Source organism: Aulonocara sp. 'chitande type north' Nkhata Bay, linkage group LG11 (genome assembly GCF_057382095.1).
Source record: "Aulonocara sp. 'chitande type north' Nkhata Bay isolate Kocher_YH1m ecotype deep benthic linkage group LG11, A_spYH_male_GT1.1, whole genome shotgun sequence".
Taxonomy (NCBI): Eukaryota; Metazoa; Chordata; class Actinopteri; order Cichliformes; family Cichlidae; genus Aulonocara; species Aulonocara sp. 'chitande type north' Nkhata Bay.
Window position 1 is genome coordinate 35,961,322 of NC_141354.1, and position 25,895 is coordinate 35,987,216.

General features: G+C 39.3%; 2 protein-coding genes across 5 annotated transcripts in view; one reads left to right on the forward strand and one right to left on the reverse strand.

Moving 5' to 3' along the window:
* Nucleotides 1–156: 156 nt before the first annotated feature.
* Nucleotides 157–10,181, forward strand: dnase2 (deoxyribonuclease II, lysosomal). The gene is made up of 7 exons (XM_086312373.1): nucleotides 157–503; nucleotides 1,102–1,199; nucleotides 1,392–1,563; nucleotides 2,576–2,681; nucleotides 3,711–3,875; nucleotides 8,348–8,566; nucleotides 8,720–10,181. Exons 2-7 carry the CDS (start codon nucleotides 1,102–1,104, stop codon nucleotides 9,082–9,084), a joined length of 1,125 nt encoding a protein of 374 aa, XP_086168499.1. The 5' UTR covers nucleotides 157–503; the 3' UTR covers nucleotides 9,085–10,181.
* Nucleotides 10,182–10,250: 69 nt separating this feature from the next.
* rgl2 (ral guanine nucleotide dissociation stimulator-like 2) overlaps nucleotides 10,251–25,895 on the reverse strand; it is a 33,697-nt gene continuing 18,052 nt past the window's right edge. For 3 of the 4 annotated variants that reach the window (XM_086312369.1, XM_086312368.1, XM_086312372.1), the window contains 15 exons: nucleotides 25,834–25,890; nucleotides 24,731–24,927; nucleotides 24,149–24,258; nucleotides 23,244–23,459; nucleotides 21,961–22,064; nucleotides 20,173–20,257; nucleotides 17,025–17,084; nucleotides 15,989–16,075; nucleotides 15,867–15,899; nucleotides 15,378–15,499; nucleotides 15,164–15,250; nucleotides 14,335–14,428; nucleotides 13,956–14,180; nucleotides 13,613–13,727; nucleotides 10,251–12,426 (listed from right to left, as the gene is read on the reverse strand). In XM_086312369.1, the coding sequence (XP_086168495.1) occupies nucleotides 12,245–12,426; nucleotides 13,613–13,727; nucleotides 13,956–14,180; nucleotides 14,335–14,428; nucleotides 15,164–15,250; nucleotides 15,378–15,499; nucleotides 15,867–15,899; nucleotides 15,989–16,075; nucleotides 17,025–17,084; nucleotides 20,173–20,257; nucleotides 21,961–22,064; nucleotides 23,244–23,459; nucleotides 24,149–24,258; nucleotides 24,731–24,927; nucleotides 25,834–25,890 (1,774 nt within the window). In that variant the 3' untranslated portion in view covers nucleotides 10,251–12,244. The remainder of the gene's footprint in view (nucleotides 12,427–13,612; nucleotides 13,728–13,955; nucleotides 14,181–14,334; nucleotides 14,429–15,163; nucleotides 15,251–15,377; nucleotides 15,500–15,866; nucleotides 15,900–15,988; nucleotides 16,076–17,024; nucleotides 17,085–20,172; nucleotides 20,258–21,960; nucleotides 22,065–23,243; nucleotides 23,460–24,148; nucleotides 24,259–24,730; nucleotides 24,928–25,833; nucleotides 25,891–25,895) is intronic. The other variant, XM_086312371.1, reaches the window with a different exon arrangement.

Consider the following 25,895-nt stretch of genomic DNA (forward strand, 5'->3'; position numbering starts at 1 on the left):
CTTTTTAAAGTAGGGGGAAAGTTCAATCTGCTTCTGTTATAAGAAGTCTAATTATTATATTATATTATATTATATTATATTATGAAAGGTGTTTGTAATAGCCGCTTTTCAGGGTAGTACCGCCTACCAGTTGACGTCATCAACCACATGACTTCATGAAACTAGGACTTTTTGAGAAGGATAAGTTTCGAAGTTTTGGAGCACTTAAAACAGTCTTCACGCCTAAACCGTGAGAGCTATTTAGGATTAATTGGATTTTATTTCTTTAGTGCGATCATTTCCCTGTAATGTAATGTCTGCCGTTGGTAGCGATCGCTCCGTTGTCTTTGTCATACGTCATTGTCTCCTCCCGGAGCTTTCGGCCGAGATCAAAACAAGCACGTACCAGTCCCTGTAGGAAACACTTGTAGGCTGGGATGTACTCGAAGAAGACGAAACTTGAGGCCACAGCCGATCTTCGTGCAGCAAAATAAAACAAGACTTTATTGAGAACATACGTGAGGGTATGTTGACTCAAACTTATACTGCACTTTTCACTTTTCTATCGCAGTTATCTGTAACCGCTAACGATTCCAGCGACTGAGTGACTTGTGCTTTGATTTATAGGATCAAACCATAAGTATTATTAGATTTAGCTGAAGATAAATATTAGTTAAATGTTTTCATATTAAAATCATTGTTTCTGTTTTTATACAGTATTTTTGTAGTCAGGAGCTTTAGTTTTTACGGTAATACTAAATGTTTCTTTTCATTCATTTTCCAACAAGTCACAAGATGAGGTTATAACTTACCGATGATAGTGTATAGCCACTAATGCATGGGTATGAAAAATATAAAAATAAATAAATAAATAAACCCTTCAGTGGCTGGACATTTTTCTGCTTATACTTTAATATTTCTACTCCAACAAAAAAGACTTTACACTGTTTTATTGGTACTTTTACTTGAGAATACTGAAACTCTTAACGAAGGAGTCATTATTGGTAAAAAGAAAAAATGAGCTTCAACCAAATATTTTGAACGTGAACTCATCATTTAATTTCCTAACACATATACACATATTTAACCGTAGTTATTAATATCTCTGTCTCTTGTTCTTAGATGCTTCTGTCCCTGTCCGTGCTGATCCTCTACGTGCCGTTAGAGGGCAGCAGCTCACCAATCAGTTGCTACAATGACCAAGGAGATGCTGTTGATTGGTAATTCATTGATAACAATTCCTGAGAAATCACGTACAAAAGTCCTCCTTATTTGTTTGTTTTAACCTAGATGTATTATTCTGATTAAACAGAAGCAATATTTTCAATAACAGTTTAGCATTTACAGACATGCACCAATATAAGCAGTTCTTACATGTACAGCCTTTCTGTCTGTGTCTCTGTTTGATTTAGGTTCTATATATACAAACTTCCCAAAGAGCATGGCAGTAAGTCTCCTGAACAAGGTGAGATGTATTTGCTTTTGGACCAAGGAAGTGAAGGATGGACTAAAGGGAAGGAGACAGTGAATGACACCACGAGCGCCCTGGGCAGGACGGTCGGACAGCTGTACACGCAGGGGAAGGTTTGTTTCCATCAGGTTTCTTTTTTCTGCTACAAATGTGGAACTGAGTACAAAGTTTAAAAACTGTAAGCTCAGTTTCATTTGGAAAAACACCCAAGTGAAAGCAAGTGTTCTTCAAAATGTGATTATCATACTCTTTTAAGTTCCTTATTATTAATTCATTTAGTATATTCACAATTAATGCTAAAAGGCAAAAAAACGTCAGCTGTTTTAAGATGAGTGGACCTTCAGTTTATATTTGACCCCAAAAATGATGTCATGTTTTAGAAATACTGATTTGTCACAAGATAAAATGTAATATTCTCCTAAAACCATGTATAATAAAGTTGAGTTGAACTTCCAATTCTTACGACTCACAAAACTTAAAATACATTTTTGTTTATCACAATAGCCAAAAGTGACAGACAGTGCTGGTGCATCGACTTCTGTTAACTGCAGTAACTCTTTGCTTTAACTACATGCAGAGCAGTTATGCTTACGTGCAGATTTTAGTCCTAGAAAACCACTGAGCTTAGGGTATTTAAATTTTTCCTGCTTCTTCTTTGTGACCCCAGTCACAAGACTTCTTGTTTCACCAACATGATATGCAATAATAAGCATTTTTTTCATAGACATCTGCTATATCCAGTTGACATTGTTAGATCAGAGGAACAAACATATAATGAGAAGTGAAACTGCATCTGTTCATTCAGGTGATCTGTCTTTCTGGCCGGTGATTGTGCAACTAGGAGGCAGAAAAGGTTATTTACTAATTGAAAACTTGATAGATTCATCAAAACATGTGAGAGAGTTTGTGGATACGATTCTGAATAAAAAATTACCGGATGCAACCATCTGTGCGTAATTGTATTGGTTAACATCACTGTGATGGATGTCAGTGTGTGCCATTTTATTTATTTGTTTGTTTGTTTTCTTTTGAGGTGAAAACATTTGTTTCTACATTTTCTATGATCGGTGAGTACACATGCATGAAGCTACAGTTAAAAACCTTTTTGTTTTTGTTTTTTTACAGAATACAGACATTGCATACATCCTTTACAATGACCAGAAGCCACACGAGGACTCGTCTGGTGACAGATGGGTTCATAACAGTGAGAGCAGAGGGGGTCACACGAAAGGTGAGCTCTCTGATTGTCCCAAGACTGCAGAAAGTTTCGAGCTTTGTTTTCCAAAATTTTGGAATAGTATGAAAAAAATGAGATTAGTAGGGGGCACTACTCCACACCAAAATGAGCCAGTTGAGGTGTTCCGGGCATGTCCTAAGAGGAGGAGAATCTGGGGTAGGCCTGAGACTTGCTAGATAGATTATATCTCTTGATTAGCTTGTGAACATGTTGGTAGTCCCCCTGGATAACGTGGTCAGGGAGAGAGACATCTGGGCATCTAAGCTTAGACTGGTCCACGACCATCAGCGTAACTTTGTGCTGAACATTGGGAGGTGGGGGTGTAAAGATCTCCGTCTAAATAAATAAATAAATCTGCGTAAATTCCCAGATGATTAAACATGCAACTATTTTGCTGGTAATACCTGAAACGAGTAAAGAAAATCAACAGCTTTTTTATGCAAGATAATTCATAATTTTATTGGGGGGGGGGGGGGGGGGGGGGTTATATTGGTTGGGTCTGATTATTGGGGGGGGGTCATAACCCCCCTAACCCCCCTGGAAATTATGCCCCTGTCCACAACCTGGTCGTGGATAAAGAGCGAATGGATGGAAAAAGCAAAATTTTTTAAATCAACGTTAAATAAAAGAAGCATAAAGACAACCTATCACATGTTCAAGCTCCTCTTTTTACTTACATGAAAAGTATACAGTATGTTCATTAGAAATTTGATACTAGGAAGATTTAAAAACTCTGCAACAAGGGCAAAAAAAAAGTCTGGCAAAGATTTGTTATAGTAATAAAAACATGTTGAAACATCTCATTATCAACCTCACGTTCTTCTTTCATCATTTATATGTTCTAATTCTACTTATTAAAAAAGAAGTGCAGATTAATGCGCATTACTTACATTTCCTCTGATGCGTAAAAACAAATGAGCATAGATAAATATATTTTGTTTTCACTTGAATGTCCACGTTAACCATCTTCAGGGAAAACGTCTGATGTATTTTTCTTACTATTTTAATATCTCTGCTCCTCAGGTGTTGTGCTGCTGGATAAAAATCAGGGTTTCTGGTTGGTCCACAGCACCCCTCAGTTTCCTCCTGTTCAACAGGCAGGGGAGTATTATTACCCCAGCAGCGGGGAGAATAATGGGCAAAACTTCATCTGTGTTACATACCCGCTCGACCATTTCCAGACCATCGGTAAGACTGGAGCCATGCCATGTGGCCTCTTAGCGAAGAAAGAGTTGATATAAAAATGCAGTTAACACTTAATGAGGATGTTTAAATGGATGATGGTATTAGATTGCAATCACAGTATGAGTGCTGGGAGGAGAAGGTCCAGACAGCTAATGACGATTCATATTCTGTTCCCTGTCTGCAGTTATGTTGGTCTGACTAAATATGCTTTAATTAACAAGGAACTGAAGAGTTTCTTTTCAATCTCATATCTTTATTAGGGTAATATTTTTGCTTGGTAGTTAAAAAGTCAAGCTGTTGTAGCCTGTGGTAGTATTTTGTGAGCGATTACGAATAAGAAGTTCATGTTTATGTAGTTTACTGTATCAGCCAAACATCTTAACCATGTTAACTTAAGGCCTGCAGACCAAACTGGGGCTCACAGAAGCTGTTGGATGTTCTGCCAACCAATTTCTAATATACTAAATAAAATAGAGATAAAAAGAGATTCCATTTCGGTTTAATGTAATCTCAGCTACGAGGCAGCTGTTAAATAGAGTAAAATATGTATTTGCAAAGTTTTTGTAAGTTTCTTATAGTCCCAGTAGTCTGGCTTCTCTAAGTCACCCCCTTCCCTCCCACTATGGCTCAGGAGGTAGAATGGGCCGTCTACCAATCAGAAGGTCGAAGGATTGATTTCCCAGCTATTCCAGCTTACATGTCGAAGTAGCCTTGGACAAGATGCTACACCCCAAGTCACCCTATGCATCCACTGTGTGAATGTTATACAAAGTTCTTAGGTATAGAAATATAGCTTATATGAATGTGTGTGTGATTTGGTGAAAGAGGCTTTTTGTAAAAAGGACTTTGAGTGCTCAGTTAGAACAGAAAAGCATTATACGAATACCAGTCCATTAACAAAAGAAAAAAAAGAAAAAGTAAAAAGACAACCATGCAAAGTGTTTTGGTTTAATGCTATTTTATATTTGTCCACATAAAGGACGACCTGCTCTATTCATCTCCAGCTCCGCTTTTATTCTTGAACCCTACAAAAGTAGTTTTGCATCATTCACAGTTGAAAATAATCAGTATTTGTCTCATACTTTGACTTTAGTGAGATTTCTCAGTTTATCCTCCTTATGAGTTAAGCTCTCTTCCTCTTTCTTTTAAAACAACTTAGTTTGCTTGCTGTTTGGGCTTCTGTCCTCTCAGTGACAAAATCCAGGTAGTCAAGAATTAAAAAAAAAAAAGCCTGATTGACACTGAATCTTTATCGCAGTCTGAACTAGTTTTTTTCCCGTTTTTTCTCTCACAGAGCTTATTTGATTACGATTAATATGAACATCCTCACTGGAACTCTGTCTGTTGGACTGAAAACAAGGAAAGTAAAAAGCAACCAGTCAATATCGTGCAATTTTTTCAAACTATAAAGCATATTTTCATTGTTAGTCTTACATATAAGACAACTTTTATACTCTCTTTGTCACAATCCAGTTAACGGACTATGACAAAGAACAGGAGACAAGGTGAGCTTGTAACTTGGTAGACACAACTGATTTACAAAAGCACAGCTAAATTTAGACATGCTTGTCTGCGGGTCAGTCGTGTAGTGTAGACTATGTATGGATGAATGGCAGAGAAATCCAAGGATCACACTGAGATCACACCACAGAGTGACTGCGGAAAGAAGGGAGCTTTTATAGGTGAACACGCAGGTATAGCTCATGCTGCCATTTACTCCCCTGTCAGCTCTTACAGGACAAAGCAGAGCACAAACCAGAACAAAATGGAGACATCTAGTGCCGGGATGGCCGAGGGTCATCCATCACAAGATAGGTTAAGAAAGTCCTTCCCCAGGAATGTTTGAGCATACAGTACTTCTTTTTCTGCGTTGCGATGAATTTTTATCCTGTAATTTTGCCTCTTTTTTTAAACAGATCATGGTTGCTATTGTTTATTTAAAGAAAAAGACAAAAATCGGGCCTCCATCAACAGTTAGTAATGATTTCCCTCTGTGTTCTCTTTTGTTTAAGGTCACCTAAACAGTAAATGTCCATGTGGTGCTCAAAAATACTGCTGATTTATGCCGGTATATGTTACACACTAATAATGAAAACTTCTTAAGCACATTTAATCACTAATCTGTGTCAGTATCTACAATTATTATTATTCCCCGTAGAAGATGATTCAAGTATCGTCTGGTGCTTAATAATCGACTCAGGTATTGACACAACAAAAACAGCCTGAACTGAGATAATCAGCATAAACAGGTGTCATCACCATGTCACCCGGCTGCCTCTGCAGTTCCCTGGCAGACCCAGCAGTTGGCACAGTTGCTATGGCAGTGCCTGGGGTAATGTAATTAAACTGAGGTATGTAACCATAGAGATACTGGCCCTCACGCTCTAGCAGGGATTTGCTTTATCAGATTCTCGTCTCTCTAGCTGACATGCTGAGAGTGTCAGAGTGTTCAGTCTGCAGGGTTAAACAGCAGAAGGTGAGCACAGCCTCATCGTGTTTTTATTTTAAAGCACCTTGCAGCGTTCATTTGCACATAAATTTGGAGAAATGGAGATTTCATACTACTGTCTATAATGTTTTTATTATGTTGTCAGAATAATTTTCCTGTTAATGCTTTAATTAAGCTACTTACTTGTTTTTTATTCAAAGCACTGCTTATGTTTCAGTTTGTGCTAAAACATTAAGTATTTAAGTCATTTATCAGTTGTCACAAACTTATTTTCTTCATTAAGCCAGGATGCCAATATCAGCTGGCATATGTGGGCAATTGGCCTCAAACCAGAGTATTAGGCAAATAAAAGTCTGTTCTGCAGCCTGTGCCAGATGAAGGTGTGTCAGGGGATTCATCGTGAGAGTCGTTTGAATGTCAAGACGTTTTAATTAAAACCAAAAATGTCATCCTCATGGTGACAGGACGAAAAGTCAGAGGATTACCAAACTCAGAAGAACTCATCCTCTGAATGCTATTAATATCTCACCAGAAATGCATAGAAACTGCAGATAGTTGTGAAAGAATTTCAGTCCAGAGTAGTCGACCAATTGGTAGACATCGCCATTACGTAGCTTTTATGGGTAAAAATGACATTTTCAGCCTCGCTTATGCATGAATGTATATAAAGAGAATAGAATTGAAGTTTTTTTTTCCAATTTTCACGTTCTTCAGTGCTGCAGTATGCACTGCTTTGGTTTATATTTTGAAAGGAGCGAGCAAGATTTTATTTTCCGTTTTACTTTTGTGTTGCTTTAATTTAAAATTCAGTTAAAAGTAAAGCCAGAGCAATACTTAAACCGGAGGCTGACGAAAAGAATTTTTAATAACAACCTGCTTAACTCTGCATGATGGCGGTTCTCTGCTACATGTGCTGCAGACAGCGCTGAGCATAAGCAATAATGTATAAATAACAACTAAGTGAAAGCTGCGATGCTCAACAAACTATGCAGTGACACAATTTCTAATTTACCCCAATAATCTTTATTCCTGCGAAATTTTCTGTGTGCACAAATAAAACAAACAAAATGTCTCAGTGTTTAAACTTAGACATTTTACTGTTTCATGGAAAATATTAGCTCATTTTGTTATGGGGGCCATAAAAGGCTGGAAAAGTAAGTGGATCTAAAAAGAAACAGCTTGTGGAACATGCTAGTGACATTATTGGGGTATAAAACGAGCATCTTAGAGAAGCAGAGGTTTGCCAATCTGTTAAAAGTACATCTACAAATTGTGGAACAATTTCAGAATATTGTTCCTCAAAGGAAAATTGCAAGTACTTTGGATAGCTCATCATCTACAAAACATAATATCATGGAACGATTCCAAGAATCTGTAGAAATTTGCGCAAGGAACAACAAAATCAGTATTGTGGGCCCCCAGGCAGCACTCCATTACAATCAGGCAAGAGTCTGTCATAGATATCACTGCACTGGCTTAACAACAGTGCCAGAAATCATTGTCTGTGAATACATTTTATTGTGACATCTACAAGTGCAAAGATCCAGAAGCCCCTCCATTTTCTCACAGCTCATTTAAAATAGACTGAAACAAAGTGGAAAACTGTTCTCTGAAGAAGTCTCTCAAAAAGTGCTGCGACTGGTCTTCTCAGTTCCCGGGTGTTTGTTGTAACCTTGTTACAAGAACAGGGAATGCTACACAGTAATAAACACAGCCCTGTCTCAGCTCTGTTGGAATTGAAGTTGTATGTATTGGTCTGGTGTGACATAAACGGAGATCTGATTATGGTTTTAACTTGCTTTACGTCAGGCATCAAACAGGAAGAAACTTTAAAGTTATTCCTGAATTGTATGTACAGTTAGATTATACCTTAGTTATATGTTACTGTGCACAGTGTTCCAGTGCAGGTCCGTCAAATGGCTTTGAACCAGTGTCACCAGTACAGTGCTTTTTATTTGCTTTACTTAAAGGATGATGTTATTATAGGGTGTGGTTTGCTTTAAATCTAATTTCTTTTGCACCACAGGAGAACAGCTGGAGATCAATCAACCTAATGTGTATGACTGCAGCATCCCAGAGTCTTTGGCATCCCAGGTGCCTTCGCTCGCTGCTCTTTGTGGCAAAAGAAATCGGAAATATGAATTCTTTCCACATGCCAAACCTGTGTCCAATCGCAGCGTGACACTCACCTCAAAGGGTGGGACAAACTTCATCAGCTTTGCCAAAGGAGCCTCTTTTGACAACGGTACAACTTAATCGAAATGATGTCTTTTCTAAGCCTAACCCTTTTCTGTCTTTGTGACCCTGAATATTTTTAGAGCATTCGTACAGTTTACTTGCAATAAAAAATTAAAAAAAAAACAAAACACCCTCATCCATCTTGTGTCCCCTTCATCAGATCTGTATCATGCGTGGGTGGCCCCAACCCTCCAGTCAGACCTCTTGGTCCAGTTCTGGATTCGCTCCACGGGCATCCTTTCTTCCGACTGCTCGGATGACTGGAAGGTCCTGAACATCAAGCTCCTCAACCCTGGGCAGACGTTCTCCTTCAAGACCAGCCAGGACCACTCCAAATGGGCGGTGAGCCCCAGTGAGACTGGGGCTGGTGGAGGCTGGGTGTGTGTCGGGGACATAAATCGAGATGAGGCTGAGGAGAAGCGGGGTGGAGGCACAGTGTGTCATCGTGATCCGGTGGTGTGGGAGGCTTACCGAACAGCGGCCTTGGACTGTGAGGACTGTCAAGGAAAAACAGTCCAGTGCTGAGAGTCTGGAGGAGCCAGATGTGTCAACTTGGACATGATGAGTCATGAGGGTGAAAAAATATAACGCGAACAGGGTTTTATGTGGATTTATTTGTTACAGATTTCTGTTCACATCTAGTGAAATCTATGTGAAATATTTAGCCTTTAACATTTAGACAATTTCAGTTTTTTAGTTTAAACACATTCCTGCCAGACGTTTTACACTAATCTAGTGATCAGTAGATGACAGTAAGATGCCAATAAACAGCAATGCAATATTTCAATCAGTCCATAGAGTCTCATCTTCAAATAATTACTATTTAACAGTAAATAGTAATGACTTTCAAGTATGTGCAGGTGTTATTGTTTATTTCAGATTTGATTCGTAGTGACCAAAAAACCAAACATCTGCATCTAATTTAGGTGTAACTAGAAGTCGTGACATTACACATTAAAGCCAGTCATCACTCACACCTACTAGAGAAGTAGACATATACTTCAAATGAAATGATCGACTCGTCCAACTTTAGCTAAAATATAAAATTTCCATCAGCCACAGACACTCAATGGGAGCATTTTACTTGTTCCTCTGTTAAGTATGATTTCATGTGGTTATCAAGGGTTATTGAGTTGTTCTCTTTATAATTTTAGATTTTCTGGAGCTGGAATAGTTATGAGTAATATGTTCATCTTGTAAAAGACAAAAACCTCAAAAGTGGCACTTTAGTGGTTCAAGCATCTTTATAACCACTGGGTACTGTTTTCAGAGAAACTGAAGAGACACTGGTGCGAACGGGATGAGTGCCGTTTCACTCACTGACATTTTCTGCTTTTAAACATTAGCTCGTTTATTCTCAGGGAGAATTCCAAACCTGCTGGTTAATTCTTTTTAATCAAATGTGGGAATGATTGTGCTTAATAACAATCTGTCACTGATGATAAATTACAGACACTTGAATCATTAACCAGGCTTGTATGAGTGTGTGTGCATCTCCAGCATGAGCTTTAGATTTGATACTTTTCCACATATATACATTAATTCTGACCCTGACTGTGGTTGAAGATTGTCTTGTCACTGGTTGTCTTGAATTTGAATAAAGATACGAAGAAAAATATGTATTTTTAGTCACTGATCCGCATCCTCTTTCCTTTGTTTACCCCTCACAAGAAAAACAGAAATGCCATGTTTTTGACAAGTAGCAACAACTTTAATTGTTTTTTATGGGATACTCAGCAGCATGAAAAACATCTCAGTACTGAACATCAGTCAAAAACAATTAAAATTCATATAAAAGTAAATTTATTACCACAAAAATAGGACATACTGTATGTAGTGCATAAATAGCTTTGATGTGGAACTACACAGCACTGGAGTTGTCTGCAGTTCCTCCACGTGGACTGTATACATTCTAATGCAAACATGAGAAAGTGAGCACCCAGCAGAGAAAGGCACTAAAACAATCTGTAGCATGGGATCATGCTTGCACGTCTTTTTTTTAATACCCACAATCCTCTCCCTGGCCCCTCAGTGCTCGTGCCTCGGCCGGTAAAAGGAGCCTCACCAGCACTGACCCGGGACGACCAGAGGTCACAAGATTTGTTTCAAAGAGACATACACTGAAGTTAAGATGTTCACTGAAGCCACGACGCTGGAACTGAGGCTTTGCGGTCTGTGTAAACTGCAGTGAAGATGGACTCCTGCTGAGCTACTGGAAAATCTGCATAAATTAAGTTTAGCTTATGCTCTGTTGAAAGTATCAGACCTGAAAAACCTTAAACTTAGCAATGGCAGTGTTTTTCTCTTACTTATGTTCCTTTCTAGTAACAAACTGAAGCAAAGCTGTTTTAAAAGTGCTTAAAGTTCAAAGCTGCAATAATCAGTTTTCATCCACGAGGTTTAAGAGGCTGAGTGATGTTTGATCACCCTGTAACGTAGCAACACAGCTGCGTACATTCACGTGCAGCTGAGGGAGGTGACACTGTAAAAATTTCTTTGCAAATACATTTTGTCCACTTGGTTTAATTAGTCCTTATCAGCCTTCCTTGAGGTTTACTTTGGTCTCCAGCAGCTCCTGAGAAAATTATGTGGCTCTCTGACTTCACCTGTTGGTTCACAATTGCATGAGTATTCGATTCAGGTAAAAAAGATGACCAATCAGAGCTGCTTTTGTAATATCTGTTGGTGACAGCTGCAACAAGGTGGTATTTCTGAGTGTAAAACCAAAACAACGAGCTAAAAGAGCCTTAAAAACTGAGCAGAGCTTCAGAACTGATAATAAACTGACCGCAGTTCATTACAACAGTTTACAACAGAGTTTCAGTGTTATTCTAAAATCCTGATTATTGCTGCTTTAAGTTTATGGAGAAATGAGTAAAAGCTAAAATAGCTGTCCTTCTCTGTGGACATGTCAGCCTGTTTCTTGCAGTTATTTTAAGGATTTTTTCCTTGTTGAAACAGTTACTTGTCACGCGAGGACCTGTCACACAATGCTGAGATCACACAGACATACAAAATATATAAATATATACAAATCATATATGTCTCATTTGAAAAGCTCCAGTGTTTTGCTACAATGATGCACTTGCACTGTCTTGATTCCGATTCAGATCTCATTAAATCTAATTTCCCCCCAAAAAACACACTTCAAGTCCTTCAACAGCATCTTGGGTAATCACAGAAGCGCATTCCAACCAATCACATCTTTTTTACATTCGGAAATGTCAGTCACAGATGAGGCACAAGACAACAAGGGATTTCTTGGTGTTTTGTAGCAATTAAAGCAACTCTTTCTTTCTGTGAGTTGTAATGATAAAAAGCATCAAGTGCTACCTGACAGGGACTTGAGAACCAGTACCAAAGGTACACTTAAAGGCTTTCACTGCTCGTCCTCGGGATGTAAATTAGCGTGCATGGAAAAGTGCAAATAGCTCTGTTGAACACAGCAGCTGGAGTTCTGAAATATCTGCCACACCTTCCTGCAAGGAGATGTTGACTGAAACACAAGCAGAGTTCTTCTTGGTGTTTTGGTGAGCTTGGCAGGAGCACAGGAGAAAGGCATGTGTAGGTTTTGTGTTGGACAGAGAAGGCCACATTTACTGTCCGTGAGAGCTCACTCTGCATTCACATTGGGAGACCATCAGAGAACTCCACCTCGGTAGACAAAGCAGACAAAAATCTGATGTCAAAAAAGATTCCTGACCAGTCTCCTTCCCTTGGCCTTGATTCGAGGAAAAGTGGCGCTCGTCTCTGTGCTGATCGGATGCGAGCCAAACGGGGAGTTCCCGTCTTTCCTTCTTAGCAGGAAATCAACACTAGATGACGTCATGGCGTAAAAGACATTTCCTGTAGCAGGGATGACCAGTTCTGTTTTAAGAGAAGAGAAAGGAATAAATACATGACATGTGAAGGCTGCTGCGCTCTAATGAGATTCATTTGCAGTGTTTAATGGATTTGACTTGTAGAACTTGTAGTAAATTGTATTTTCTCTTAGTTTTCAGTCTTTTTTTAACTGCAAACCGCTCAAGAGCAAAATGTGCTACTCTAATAACAGATATTAATGATAAAAAGTGCAATCATGAAGTACATCCTGTCTCTGGCAACAGTCCAGAGACCACATAGGAGTTTGCAGTGAAGCATCACAAGCACGATCAGAATCATGCTTCTGGGGTGTTGCTTTTTATTTTTACATTTGAATGCCTGTGGCTGTAAATTTTGCAGGACTGCCCAGGCTGACTGTTATGATATCACCAGCTGTCTGAGGGAGAATATTCAGCAGACTTCCTTTGTCCTCTGTCCAGAAATGAAATTAAAATTAAACGGTTGCCATTTTGACACACTGAAGGACATCTCGTGGTCATTGCAGACGCACAAGTGAAAAGAGAGAGAAGGGGGGGAAATCTCAAAAATGCTGAATGTGGTCCAGTAAGAAAATGATCCTCAAGGATCCAAATTTAATTGAGGTTCCAGGTTGTACAGAAAGTATTACACATGTGTAATATAGATTAAAGATTAAAATATAGATTTTGATGTCTGTCTAGCTGTTCTAAGATCATCAAAGCAGCTGATTGTAACTGTCCTAGTTAATGGACAAAGGAGGAAGCTCAGCTTTGCACTGGCAGTTCAAACATTCAGGTTTATATTCTCTTCAAGTTCCTACATTATTAATTGGATTTTCATAATGATTTTAAATAATTATTTGATTGCACATATTTCTCATACTGTCTGTCCCAATATGTGCAAAAAGCACTTGCTTTACAAAGATCTGCATAATCAAAATGCCCAACCTTACAAATATCAGATGAAACTCCCTCAAAAGTTAATAACCTCCTGACAAAGGTAATGACTTTGTACATGTGTCAAACTAGACTAAAATTAAAAAAATAATAATAATAATTTAACTGTGGCACTGATGGGTTAGTCAAAAGAAAAAAATTCAAAATGAAGTCTTTGTCTCCTCTGAAAAGAGAAACCACTTTGACAAAACTGGTCATATTAGTAATGATGACTTTTTTAAACATTGTGTCTGTCGAATCGATTCGTTTTTTTTTACCTTTTCCTTCAGGCAGAAGCTGTATCAGCTCATATCTGGATGCCTGTTTGGGGTCTTGATTGTGCTTTTCTAAGGCAGAGCTGATCACAGTGGGAGTCTTGTCATTGCTCGTAACCTGAGGCGACAAAGGACAATAACAGTGAAAACAGGACAGCCTGATTTGCACTAATAATAACCTGGGTCCGTTGTATCCTGAGGATCTGACTCTGATTACTATGATTATGGGGTCCTTGCAGATAGGAGGAGAAGCTGTAAGTGCAAATTGTCACTGATAAATTAATGACAAAGGCTTCTGTGCTGATTCTACTGATTTTAATTAGAGACAAATGGTTTGGATTCGTACCAGTATACTCCGATACAGGTTTCCATCCTCCAGGTCCATCCGTATCCTGATGATCCGCATGTCTGCCCCTGACCCTTGGATGTTACCAGGGGGATTGTTGCCACAGGAGGCTGATCGACGGTGTGATTTTGTAGGAGTGGTTGGAGTCAGCGTGGCAGGGTTGGATTCATTGGTAGGAGGGGACGTGTCAACATCCAGACAGGACACCGACGGAGATCTCATATGCTGCAGTGGAACAGTAATCATGAAAATGATAATGACTGAGTGGAATCGGAAACGAATCTGTATATTTAAACATGCAAAACAGTCCAGCCTGCCTACTGTGAAATGACATAATATAAACAGAAACCTGACTGATGACTGTTGTTGAGTGACTTACCTTTGTGAGCTTTGAAAGCAGGTTATTGACGGGTGAGTGAAAGTCAAAGAAGCTGTCACTGTCACCAGCCAGGCTGGTTCGGGAGGTGCTTAGACTGGAAATGCATGAAAACACACAACACAACAATCTGAGAAACTTGTCAGGGAAACTGGTTTATTTGTTACAAATTTGCAATAAAGTTTTTACACTAAAGTTAAACTTTAGTTAAACAGTTAAAATCTAAATTTTAAGCAGCACAGGCTTAAAGGCTCAAATTTGTTTCTATGAAAATTATTAAAAAACTTAAACCTACGAAGAAACAACCACCGTGACCTTAGGTCCAAAGAGATATTAGCTTAAGTTGAAATAGGTCTGTACTTTTATTTAGTACCAGCTTATTCCACAAGATGGTGGAGTGAGTTCATGCAACATTAATTTAACCAGATTAGTCATTAAATTATTATTTAGAATGACGGTCTGATAAAACATAAATCTTCTTGAGGAAATGAAGGCAGGACTAAAAAGAAATATCAAAAATTTAACATGAGCACTTCTTTAATGGCTGAAATCCTGCCCTCCAGTGGTAAAAGTGGATAATTACAAAAAGTATCATAAAACCTAAAAAATATCTGTAACCAATCCAGGGCTCTGGTTTGTTGCCAATGTAGTGAGAAATATTTTTTAAAGCTTCTTTACTGCAGTGGTCACCAACTGACGAGTTGAGAAGCCAAAATCCGCTTCCCATTAAAATTCTATATCCTAAACTGTATATGTGGTATTGCATATATATACTTATATTTAGTGTTATGTGTATGTTTATGAATGAGTCAGTGAGCTCTGCTTAGCTTACTCTGGACACTGTGTGATAACGACAGCTGGGGCATGACCGCGAGGGCTCGGGTCGCCAGGTGCTTCGATTTCATTGGACAGCCTATAACTGAAAAATTAAGGATAACTTTATCATTCTTCATCCATCAACACGTGCTACAGCAGCTGTCTTTAAAATAATGAATTCATTCAAGGCAGTTTTTGGTTGTCTCGACTGTAACCAAATGCATACACACCTTTCCTCTTCCCTCAGAGTAGGCACGCTGTTATACCACTGCACGAAGGCCTCGTCAGCAGTGAAAACACAGTTTTTGCAGGATGATTGCAGGAGCCGGATTTGAGCTAAAACCTCAAATTCCTGTTAACAAAGAGCCATATCACCACAAAGTTTCACAACAAAAAAAACCCCACCCGTGTTAGCTGTTCTCTTATTACTGTGCCAGTTTTTTTCATCTGTATCAGAAGCACCTCTCAGCACCCTACACTTAATCATTTCCTCCCTCAGATATTATGTTACTGCTCCCTCTTACACACTCTTTTCTTACTTACACTAGCAGCTTATGTTAATGCTGCAAAAAGTGGAGCTTACTCTGTTCAAAACTGCTTAGTATCAGGGCATCAGCTTAACCAAATGCAGAATGTCTCTTATCATAAGCATTAAAACAGATCACGTATTCAACTTTGAACCTTTTTTCTCTCAAACTGATGTGTATTGCAGCACTTACTCTTCTCCTTTTGTCAAAGTTGATGTAGCCGTTCTGCAAAGGAGTGACAGAATCTGTTATGTCAGCTCAAGAATTGTAAAATAAAAAGTCCAGGGGACGTGACACAGATGAAATCAACTTACATCCAGCCTGTCTTTGACTGCCGTGTCCAGCATGGTGAGGTCTGTGAGGAAGATACCCAGGTAGGGCACGGTGCCCTGCGCGTTGGACTGTGTGAGAAATAAAAGAAAGTGTTTCATCAGTTTCCTTAGAGGTTTCTACTCACAATGTAAAGAGCCCACACAGCGAGGGATTTCAGAGCTGCCACCTGCAGCTATTTTTCAAACAGTGGCTTGGGATTTAGCTCATCACACACATACACAAAGACAACAGCTCGCTGTTCCACTTTGCTGTTGCATGCTGGTCGATCGCCCTCACAACCCTCTATTAAACCAATGAAACACCCCCCGCTCAACAGTGTTAGTGTCTGAATGCAGAGTTTAACTTGTGTTAACCAATATGTTAAGCTGTCAGGAAAGTACTTTTAACTCCCCCCAAAAAACGTTGCCTACTCGCACATTAGTGACATGCTGAAACCACGCTCTGCAGTACATACGCTGTGCATGCAATAAGACAGCGCTCGTGTCATTCTGTAAGCCCTCAAACTTCATCTAAAACGGTGTCTCTGTCTTTTATAACGCTCATGACACGGTTGCAGGGTCTTACATCATTTCACATTTTTCCAAGGTCTACCATAAAGGACGGTGGGGGTGTACAACCCCTCAGGCTAAAATGTTTGGTATGTACCCCAGATGTGCGCTGTAAAGTTAGTGAAAATTGTTGTCTTTTATGTGCATGCAGATCTGAGGTTTTGCCTCTGCAGAAGACCATAAGGTCATTTTAAAGGACTCCTCTGCTGCTGCAGCTATGTGGAAAGTCTTGATGATGTAATCCCAAATTTATTTGACACTCCACTGAGGGTTATTTAAGTCAAACTGTGGACGAAAGCTAAGAGCGGCACACTTGAGGCATTTAAGTAGTGTCCCCCTACAATCTCTTTTTAAAGGTTGTTAAGGGAGTTCATTATCACACAAACAACCCAACCTGTTTTTAACCAAGTATTCTTCCACTGTCAGATGTTTAATCTCCACAACAAGTTTTGACAGTATTTCCAGTTACCTTGTTAAGGTATCTGTTGTTGAGCCTGTTTTCCAGGTTGGCAAACTTTGACGTGCCCTCCTGCAAGAGAAAAAAACCAGAGGGAAATCCCGAGTTTCAACCTGGATTAGTAGAACGTAATCAATTCTCCTCATCTACTTTCAGAACAACAAAAATACTTACAGTGACAACTGTATTGTACTGTATTGCATTTGGTCAACAATAAAAGTACGTGTTACACCCAAAAAGATGGAAATGCCAGCAGAGGCCACTGGGACACCAAACTAGCACTTATTTGCACTTACAGTTGCTTAAAACTGAACACAAAATAAAAGCTCTTGATTTTGAGAGCTGACATAATTTGTATTTGTGAGTTTGTCAGAGACGTTTTTGCTGACAAAAGGCTGAAAATGCAAAACAGTGAACTTGAAGATGATAAAAACTCCCTGAGGTCAGGCCTTAGACATGCCATACATTGTTAAAATAGATGTTATCTAACTTGGTTTTTAATGTACAACAAATTGTATATTATTAACATTATTAGATATTAATTGTATAAAAAATTATGGACTTTGGAAGAAAGTTATTACACTGAGACAGTACAACAAATCTAATAGTGGGTTATTTAAATAAAAAAAGGTAAATTTACAAAAAAAAAAAAAGAGATTTTATCTGATATTAATTTAATAAATGTTCATTTTTTGTAAAGGAATTCTAATGAACCCCATTCCATCACAAATGCTTCTGGCTGCTGTGTAATATATGCCTGTGTTAGCCAACCTAATTACATTATAAATTCCAATCTGATGCAATAAAGAAATCCCTGAATCACCACACAATTAGACGCATCTGGAGTTTCAAGGGATGCTGCTGCAGCCTGGGCCTTGTTGGAAGAAAAAAAACATACTGGTGTTGATGAGCTGATCAGGTTTTAGTGTCAGGTAATGTTAGCTTGTGGTATTTCTTTTCCACTGCCAGCCTCTACAATGAGACAACGTTGATCCAACCTTTTAAAATCAAGCAATGCGGTTGGTCTTAATTAAAATATGCAGGTTTAATTGTGGAATTTCTAAAGATTTTTTCCTGGAATAATCCTTCTACCATGGTAGAATGTTTTGTAATGTACTTTTTCCATTTCCATCAACATTTATAGGTATATCCAATGTTTATCTGTGAAAATGTCTCACATTTTATCTTTACTTGCAATGCTTGCAAGTAAAGACTTTTATTTACCACTAAATTAGATACTGTAAAACCTAATTCTGTCATGATTAATTTTCAGGTAACCTAAGCACACATTAAAATCCTTTTCACAACATTAATAAGAAAGTTAGAAGCGTTCAGTCAAAAGATCTGTCATGAAAACTTAGCATCAGGGAAGAGAAACAGTCAAAACTTGCCATAAACATCATAATAAAGCGGTATTACTGTCAAATGTTTCTGTGACAGTTTTGTGAATAATTTATTTCTCCTAACGTTCAGTTTAGTCTTTTATTAGACTGAATCATTCATCTTACACCCTGCCTGCTGGTTGTAGTCATTTTTAGACAAGCTGTGAGATGAAGAGGAGCAAGTTACTGTGAGGGAGAGAAAAAAAATCAAAGGGCAACAGAAGGCAGTGGTGTTTTTCTGACATCAAAGCTCAGAGTGAAGCTTTAGAAATGAAAGAAAATGTTTGGATGAACTCCTTTGGGGGTATCATGGGTAAAATCAGAGCTAATGCAAAGCCACTGATGCTCGCCATTATAGAAAATCAAAACATTGCTAATTCTGCCAATTTCCCAAACTCGCTGACACGGTGCAAACTAAATATAATGCATCTTCAAATGGGTGTTTCACAGTGGAAACGCTGACAGAATAAGGGCACTTGTACTAATGAAGATTACACTGTTTTCTGGCCTGCATAGCAGTCATCTTTCTCCGTGGATGGTTAGGCTCTGGTTTAGTCTGTGCAAATATGAATTTAATAAATGTGATGACAGATGACAGGCACATTAATAAATGTCTCATACCACCAGCATGTGAAATAGCAAAGTGACCACATGGTTTTACAGAGCTGCTGTTTGAGCATTAACAGACATCGGTGCAGTCAGTGCATGCTGTGTTAAGCAAAGACTGTATATAAAGGACGGACTGAAAACGAAGCCAACTGAGAACCTGCATTATTTTCATGGCCAACGGAGGGCAACTCCTCTCTTTGCAAAAAGAAATGATCATTTATCATATCTCAATGTAACAAGAAACTACTGTGTGAGCGTACATGGTCCTTGGATGGAAGCTTGGACACTTTGACAGGTGTCCAGATACATCCTGCAGCCAGCCTGTTTCTGCTAGGTCTCTCAACTAGAGTCACTGAGCTACACCTCCCTGCTGAGTTTGCGCTGATGGTGCCTTTTAAAGCTTTTAATGGATTATCAGAAACATCCTGTTTCATTCTTATGTTAGAAAAAAAGGAATATTAGATACTGGGAGAGTACTACCCAAATGAATTAGCTCATACGTAATATAGCAGATTTAAAAAATGTGATGATATCGAGTAAAGTCCCCAAACAGGCTCTGTTATATAAGCCTAATGCATCATGACTTCATGCACCTACAGCATACTTTCAAAATCAATGTTTTTGGAGCGATAAAGGAATAGGGAAAAGAGTCCTTGGAAGTTGTTTTTTTTAGCAAGACAGTACAAAGATAAGACATAAAAGCCTCTAACGGTAGCCAAGAGCAGCACAGGTCTGAGTAAAAATAGCCCTGAAACGAGTCCAAGTCGTTACAAGAGTTGCTGAAATCTGACTCTAAACCAAGACCGCTCCAACACAACAGCCCCGTCACTGAGAGCTCAAAGCGGCAGCTTTCCAGCATAAGATGCTGCTTCCAGCTAGTTTCATCATTAATCAACACGTACAGTGAAATGACAAGATGTCTAGAACACACGCCATCCGTGTTTGATGATTTCACTTTTTACTTGCTGGTTTCGTGATGTGTCGTGACCCAAGTAGAAAGCAGCCTCAGTGTGCCATAAATAAAATATCAAATTTCTCACTGAATCTGCTTTCTTCGCACAGTATAATGTAACTGATGTCATCATTCGGCATTTGATCCTGTTTTTACCTCAGCCAACTTTGAAGACATACAGTCCACTATCATTACACCCTTAATCCCTGCCACTTACCTCCTTCAGGAGTTCTCTGGTCTGTGAATAGTTGTCCTTGTCTGAGAAGATTTCTGACAGTTCCTCATATTTCCTCAACGCCTCTCTGTAAAGTAACCAGATCAGTAAGATAAAGACTGATTTGTAGTCTTATATTATTCAGTCTACTAAAATATAATGAAGATCATTTGTGCAAGCTTGAGCTTGAATGACGTTAGCCAGGCACAGATTTACTGTTATTGTATTGCATGATATCCCATATGAGATAATATGAAAGGTTTTTTTTAAAAGACAATATCACAGAAAGAGACACCTGAGGTAATTTAGAAATGGAGTTAACATCTAGTTTGAACAGCAGGCAGTTACATCCCAGAAAACTGATGCTATAAAATAATATTAAAACAGCGATGGTGCAGTGTGTGCAATATGAAGTTATATCTGGATCATTAGGGGGTCCATTGTCCCTGTTGGGGGGACACTCCCATAGGGCTTAAATCTGGGACTCGGATGAGAGGTGAAATGTCTTCAAGCAACTTAAAGAAGTCCAGACGCTTTCCTTTCCAAGTTCCTTAGCCTTCTCTAAATATGGTTGTTTTTGTAGTATGTAAATAAATGATATAAAATTATATATTTTGTAGTCTTTGCCTGTTTTTTCAATGAATAAGAATTCTTACAAAAAGTGCTCTAAAGCAAAAAGCTTTAATTATCTAGCAAAGTAACACATCAGCCGTCCGTTTGATTCCAACTCCTAAACCAGTTTCCCACCTGCACTGCAGGCCTGAACGTTTCTCAGCAGTACCCGCACGTCTGACTCAGCTGACTCAGACATTCAACAGTTTAACCCGCCTGGTCCCTGTGAGCATGTGGGAGTCTTTGTCTCCTCCAGCTCGGCATTATTCCTATCCAAAGCCAAACTGATTTTCAAGAGGGGCATGTCTAATTATCGAGAATGTGGAACACCTTTGTTTCTCTCAGGTTCAAGAAACTGCAGCCTGATACCTGAGACAGCACTGGTGCCATTCCTCGATTACCATAAAGAGCCTTGTTTACCCATACTAATTCAGTATTGTCTACTGCACTGTACATCAGAAAGTACTTAAAACTGGTGATACTGTTTTAAGTATTACAATCCAGATGTATGTCCGACTTTAAGATTTAGTGCACAAAACAGACAAAAATAGTTTGAATGTATAGTTATCCAATTATTTTTTATTTTCTATTATTAATGAAAAAGATAATAAAAATGAAAGAATGCACAATATTCCTTTCTTATTTTGCACTTCAGACCCCTAATATAAGATGTATAAGCATGATTTTATATTCTGATATTTATAAAAACATTTAAGGAGAGGTGGTTCAGCATCTGACAGGGATGCCTTCTGGATGCCTTCTGGTGTTTTGAGTAAGTTCAGCTGGGAGGAGACCTCAGGGTAGACCCAGGACATGATGGAGAGATTACATTCTTGGGAATGCCTCTGTGTCCACCCAGAGGAGATGGAAGACGAGGTTAGAGAGAGGGAGGTCTGAGTATCTCAAATTAGACTACAGCCCCCCATAACCCAGACCCAGACAGAAAACGGATGGTTGGACGGATGGATGGATGGATATACTTAAATAAACTAATATTTGAGACCAGCTGTTCATGCTGCTGCTCCAATACTTAACATGAACCTGTTTAGAATGATCACCATAGCCTTTAAATGCCCTTGTTTCGAGCTGTAATCCTGCACTTTTCCTCTCTTAGATTGTTTTCCACATATTTGATTATAAAGCCTCTGCACTAAAACAGGGAGTACTGCAGCCTCAGACCTGTCGGTGTCCTGCCACGTCTTCCTCAGCCGGTGGATGGGGTTACTCTTGAGGGCAGACACAATAGCGTACAGCGAGGAGAAGTTCTTCCTGGCTCGACACGCCTGTTGAAAGAACGTACAAAGACAAATACCACCGTTTGCATCTCATGGTATAGTGTAACTGAGAACACCTGTGGCTGTGGGTCTGCCGAGTATTGAGTTACGCTGTCACCTTGATGTGCTGAATAATGGATGCTGCTAAAGGGGTTTGTCTCATAACAAACATAGGGTGAGACCGGAACGCCAGGTTTCCAGCAAACCAGAGGAAAAAAGGGAGAATTAAAGCTGGAGGCCATAGCAGACAGGGACACGATATGTTTTGTGCTTGTGTGTGTTCGAGCAGAGCTTGTCATTGCTGCAGGCAATTTAATATTTTAAAGAAGCTGAGTGATCTGCACGGTAACTCTAACACTGCTACAGATTTCACTTAATCCACATTTTCTCTTTCACAGTAAGCAGATGCAAACGTTTCCCATTGCCCAGAGGTCGTACATCACATTGTTTGACTCAGCGCTGGTGTTACTGGAAGAGCTCATTTCCTACACTATTTGCTCATCGTGTACAGAAACATACACCAGGAGCACTTAACACTTACATGCAGTCCAAAAAAATGCTGGTTTTGAAAAAGATCTCATTTGATCTTGAGGTAAACATATATTTTTGTTTGGAGTTGCTGGAAAATGGAAAACAGAAAAGAACATTTCTTTGGCTGTGTAATGATTTTGCACCGTTTCTCAAATATCCTGTTCATATCAGTGAAACACAGCTTAAAAAACACCCAAAAAACAACTTATGGGTTCGATTTTCTGGGTTTGCTTTCTAATTCATTTATCTGTGAGGGGAATTTACCCTGAAAAACGATATTAACTCTGCATTGCATTCTCAAAAAAATGCACCAGAGTATTTTTTGTTATTTGTTCCTCATTGATGGAGAGAAGACTGTGACATAACGTGTGGTGCTCACAGCTATGGATTAATATAAAAGTATAACCAGAATCCTAGCAACTGTGACTTTGCCATGATTTGTGCAGAGTCAGAGCTGAGCATACGATTACAGTTAGAGGATTACTGAAGGATTTAAAGCAGGCTTGAGGTTTTTGGATGCCTTGAAACTCCAAGTGGAATACAGTTAATAGTTTAATTTCACAGAGACCTCAATTTCTTATTGAGACTTATTGAGATTGATACAAAATATGTGTTTGTTGCATTGAATTTTATATATTGTGACTTCATTCTACTGACCTCTGCCACGCTGATCCATTTCTCCAGCAGTCGAGCTCTCTGCTGGCTCCGCAGTTTTGTCGGCCAGAGGCAGGATGCTAAAACAGCATTGGCCAACTTGTTGAACTGACGCACAGTGGCACGGACTGACCAACAAACTCCTTCCCTCCCCTTCTTGTCCCTCTGAGACCACAACGATCCGAGGCAGTGGTACGGGACCAGACGGACAAAAAGCTCCTGAAAGAGGTGAGAATTACAACTATAACTAAGATCTGTAAAAACTGCTTACAAATCATTGATTAAACAACATAAACTGAACTCAGAGGTCATCCTATTTAAATTTCCTTATGAAAACATTTGAGATTCTGAGAGTGGGACACTTCTCTTTCTCTTACTTCTGCGTATTTTAATCAAACTGCTGTTTGAAAAAGTATCAATACAAAAAACAGGATTAAGACAATAAAAAGCAGATTGAACTCAAACTGAAAGCACACATGATTAGTAAATGTTTGAAACGATCACATAAGTCTCCAGGGACGTAAGGGGCAATCGTGGCTCAAGAGTTGGGTGTTCGTCTTGTAATCGGAAGGTTGCCGGTTTGAGCCCCGGCTCGGACAGTCTTGGTCGTTGTGTCCTTGGGCAAGACACTTTGCCTACTGGTGTTGGCCAGAAGGGCCGATGGCGCGATATGGCAGCCTCGCTTCTGTCAGTCTGCCCCAGGGCAGCTGTGGCTACAACTGTAGCTTGCCTCCACCAGTGTGTGAATGGGTGGATGACTGGGTGTATAAAGCGCTTTGGGGTCCCTAGGGGGGACTAGTAAAAGCTATACAAATACAGGCCATTTACCATTTAAGGAGTGCAGTGTTTTACATTTTGTCACCACAGGTCATTACTTAGAAAGTGTTCTGTCTTCAGGGTAAACTCACAGTCTCTATCATGGTGAGCTGCTCGGCAATCAGCGCTCCAGAGAATCCAAGGATGCTGGTAGGTTCAAACTTGGAGGCATCAGGAGGAGGGCTGGTGAAACTGGTTTGATCTGCAAATAGTGACACTGATCAAGTAAATGTGCATCAGATTGTTCAGAGCTGTGGTGACTATGGGAGAAATAAGCAGCTGAAATGGGGGTTGTGTAGCAAATTAGCACAAAACTGAAAGGAGTAATTGTTACTGTTTGTTTTAATTACTTTCTGAATCTTAGCTTTGGAATAGGTATGTCAGCATTGCTTCTGATTTAATAGTTGTTGAGATCTTTCACTGACAAACCAGATGGAAAAAGCAGTAACTAAAACCTTTAGTTTTCATAATAATGTTCAGGATATCTGGGAAAAATGATGTTATGTTCAGAGAAAATAATTTTAGGTGAAAATAGTCACAACAAATCCAGATTGTATATATTTCCATTCTTGCAGTCTCCATTTGATTTCAAGTGAGAAGAAATATATATTTCTTGATGACCTCACTGAACAAGGCCATAACACTGTCATTTAAATCCCAGTTAAAACACAGACCTTTATGGGTATCTGGGAGCAGGGCTTTCTCGCTGAGCTCCTCGGCTATCCTGAGGAAGCGAGCGCGGAGATCAGCAGCAGATGAGGAGTCATGAGGGAGGAGGGGAGCCAAGCGTAGCAAGCGAGAGGGGTCCCCCAAACTCTTAAAGTCTTCAGGATACTCTGACAGCCACGTGCTGAACACTGTACACACTGCTCTGTAGGGATAGAGACATGGAGATAAGGATGGGAGGAATTAAAGAAAAGAAAGGGGAACGACTCGAGAGGCTGGTGCAAGAACATAAACGAAATAACACATTTTCTGCCTTGCAACTGAAAAGACTAATCCTCAGATTTATTCTAGTGTTTGCTAAGATTGCATGTGATATGTGACCGGTCTGCCTGTGCTGGATGACGGAATGAGATTGGAATCGATTGGATATATTGATATTTTTCAACACATCTAAGAAGTTTCCAATAAATCACCTTCTTCAGGCGTTTAGACAAGAATAGCAGATTAGACATGAGCCTAGTGGACCCAAAGGGTCAAGATTTTAGTTTGAAGGACAAGTCTGCTTACAAGAAGTGGTACAAAAGTAAGTCTGCCAGTGGCACCGAGCACCTCTGCAAAGAAAGACGCCCCAGTTATCATGAAACTGGCTGGAATTCACCAGGCAGGCACTTACGAGACAGTCTTCAATGAACAAGCTTGACTGGAGCATATCTTATACAAGCTTTTTGGAAAATTCAAAACACTTTTGGATTTCAGTTCATTAGTGTATCCTTGTAAAACGGACATTTAGCAACAATTCTCAGATTTTACAGCTTGTTTTCCTTTACTTACTCTCTGCAGAAAGAGATTTATACCCCAGAAAAAGCTTTTAACTACTCTTTGTTTTGTGCTCACGCTGATTTTAATAGCAGCAGCTGTTGAAATGGTGTGTAACATGAAAGTTTCTGTTTCAGTTTTTAAAAACACCCTGCCTGGTAAAAATAATATTCCCCTTAAAAAAAAGAATGAAAGAAAGAAGCAAAACCGTTCGCAGCAGTTGTTGTTATGGCATGCAGATACTAAAGTAACTCAAGCACTCGAAAAGATTTTGGTTAGCTATTCAAAAACTCACTTGTTAAAAGATTGTCTTATCTGACTTCTCTCGCTGTCCCCGGGTGGGTTCTCCAGCCTGTG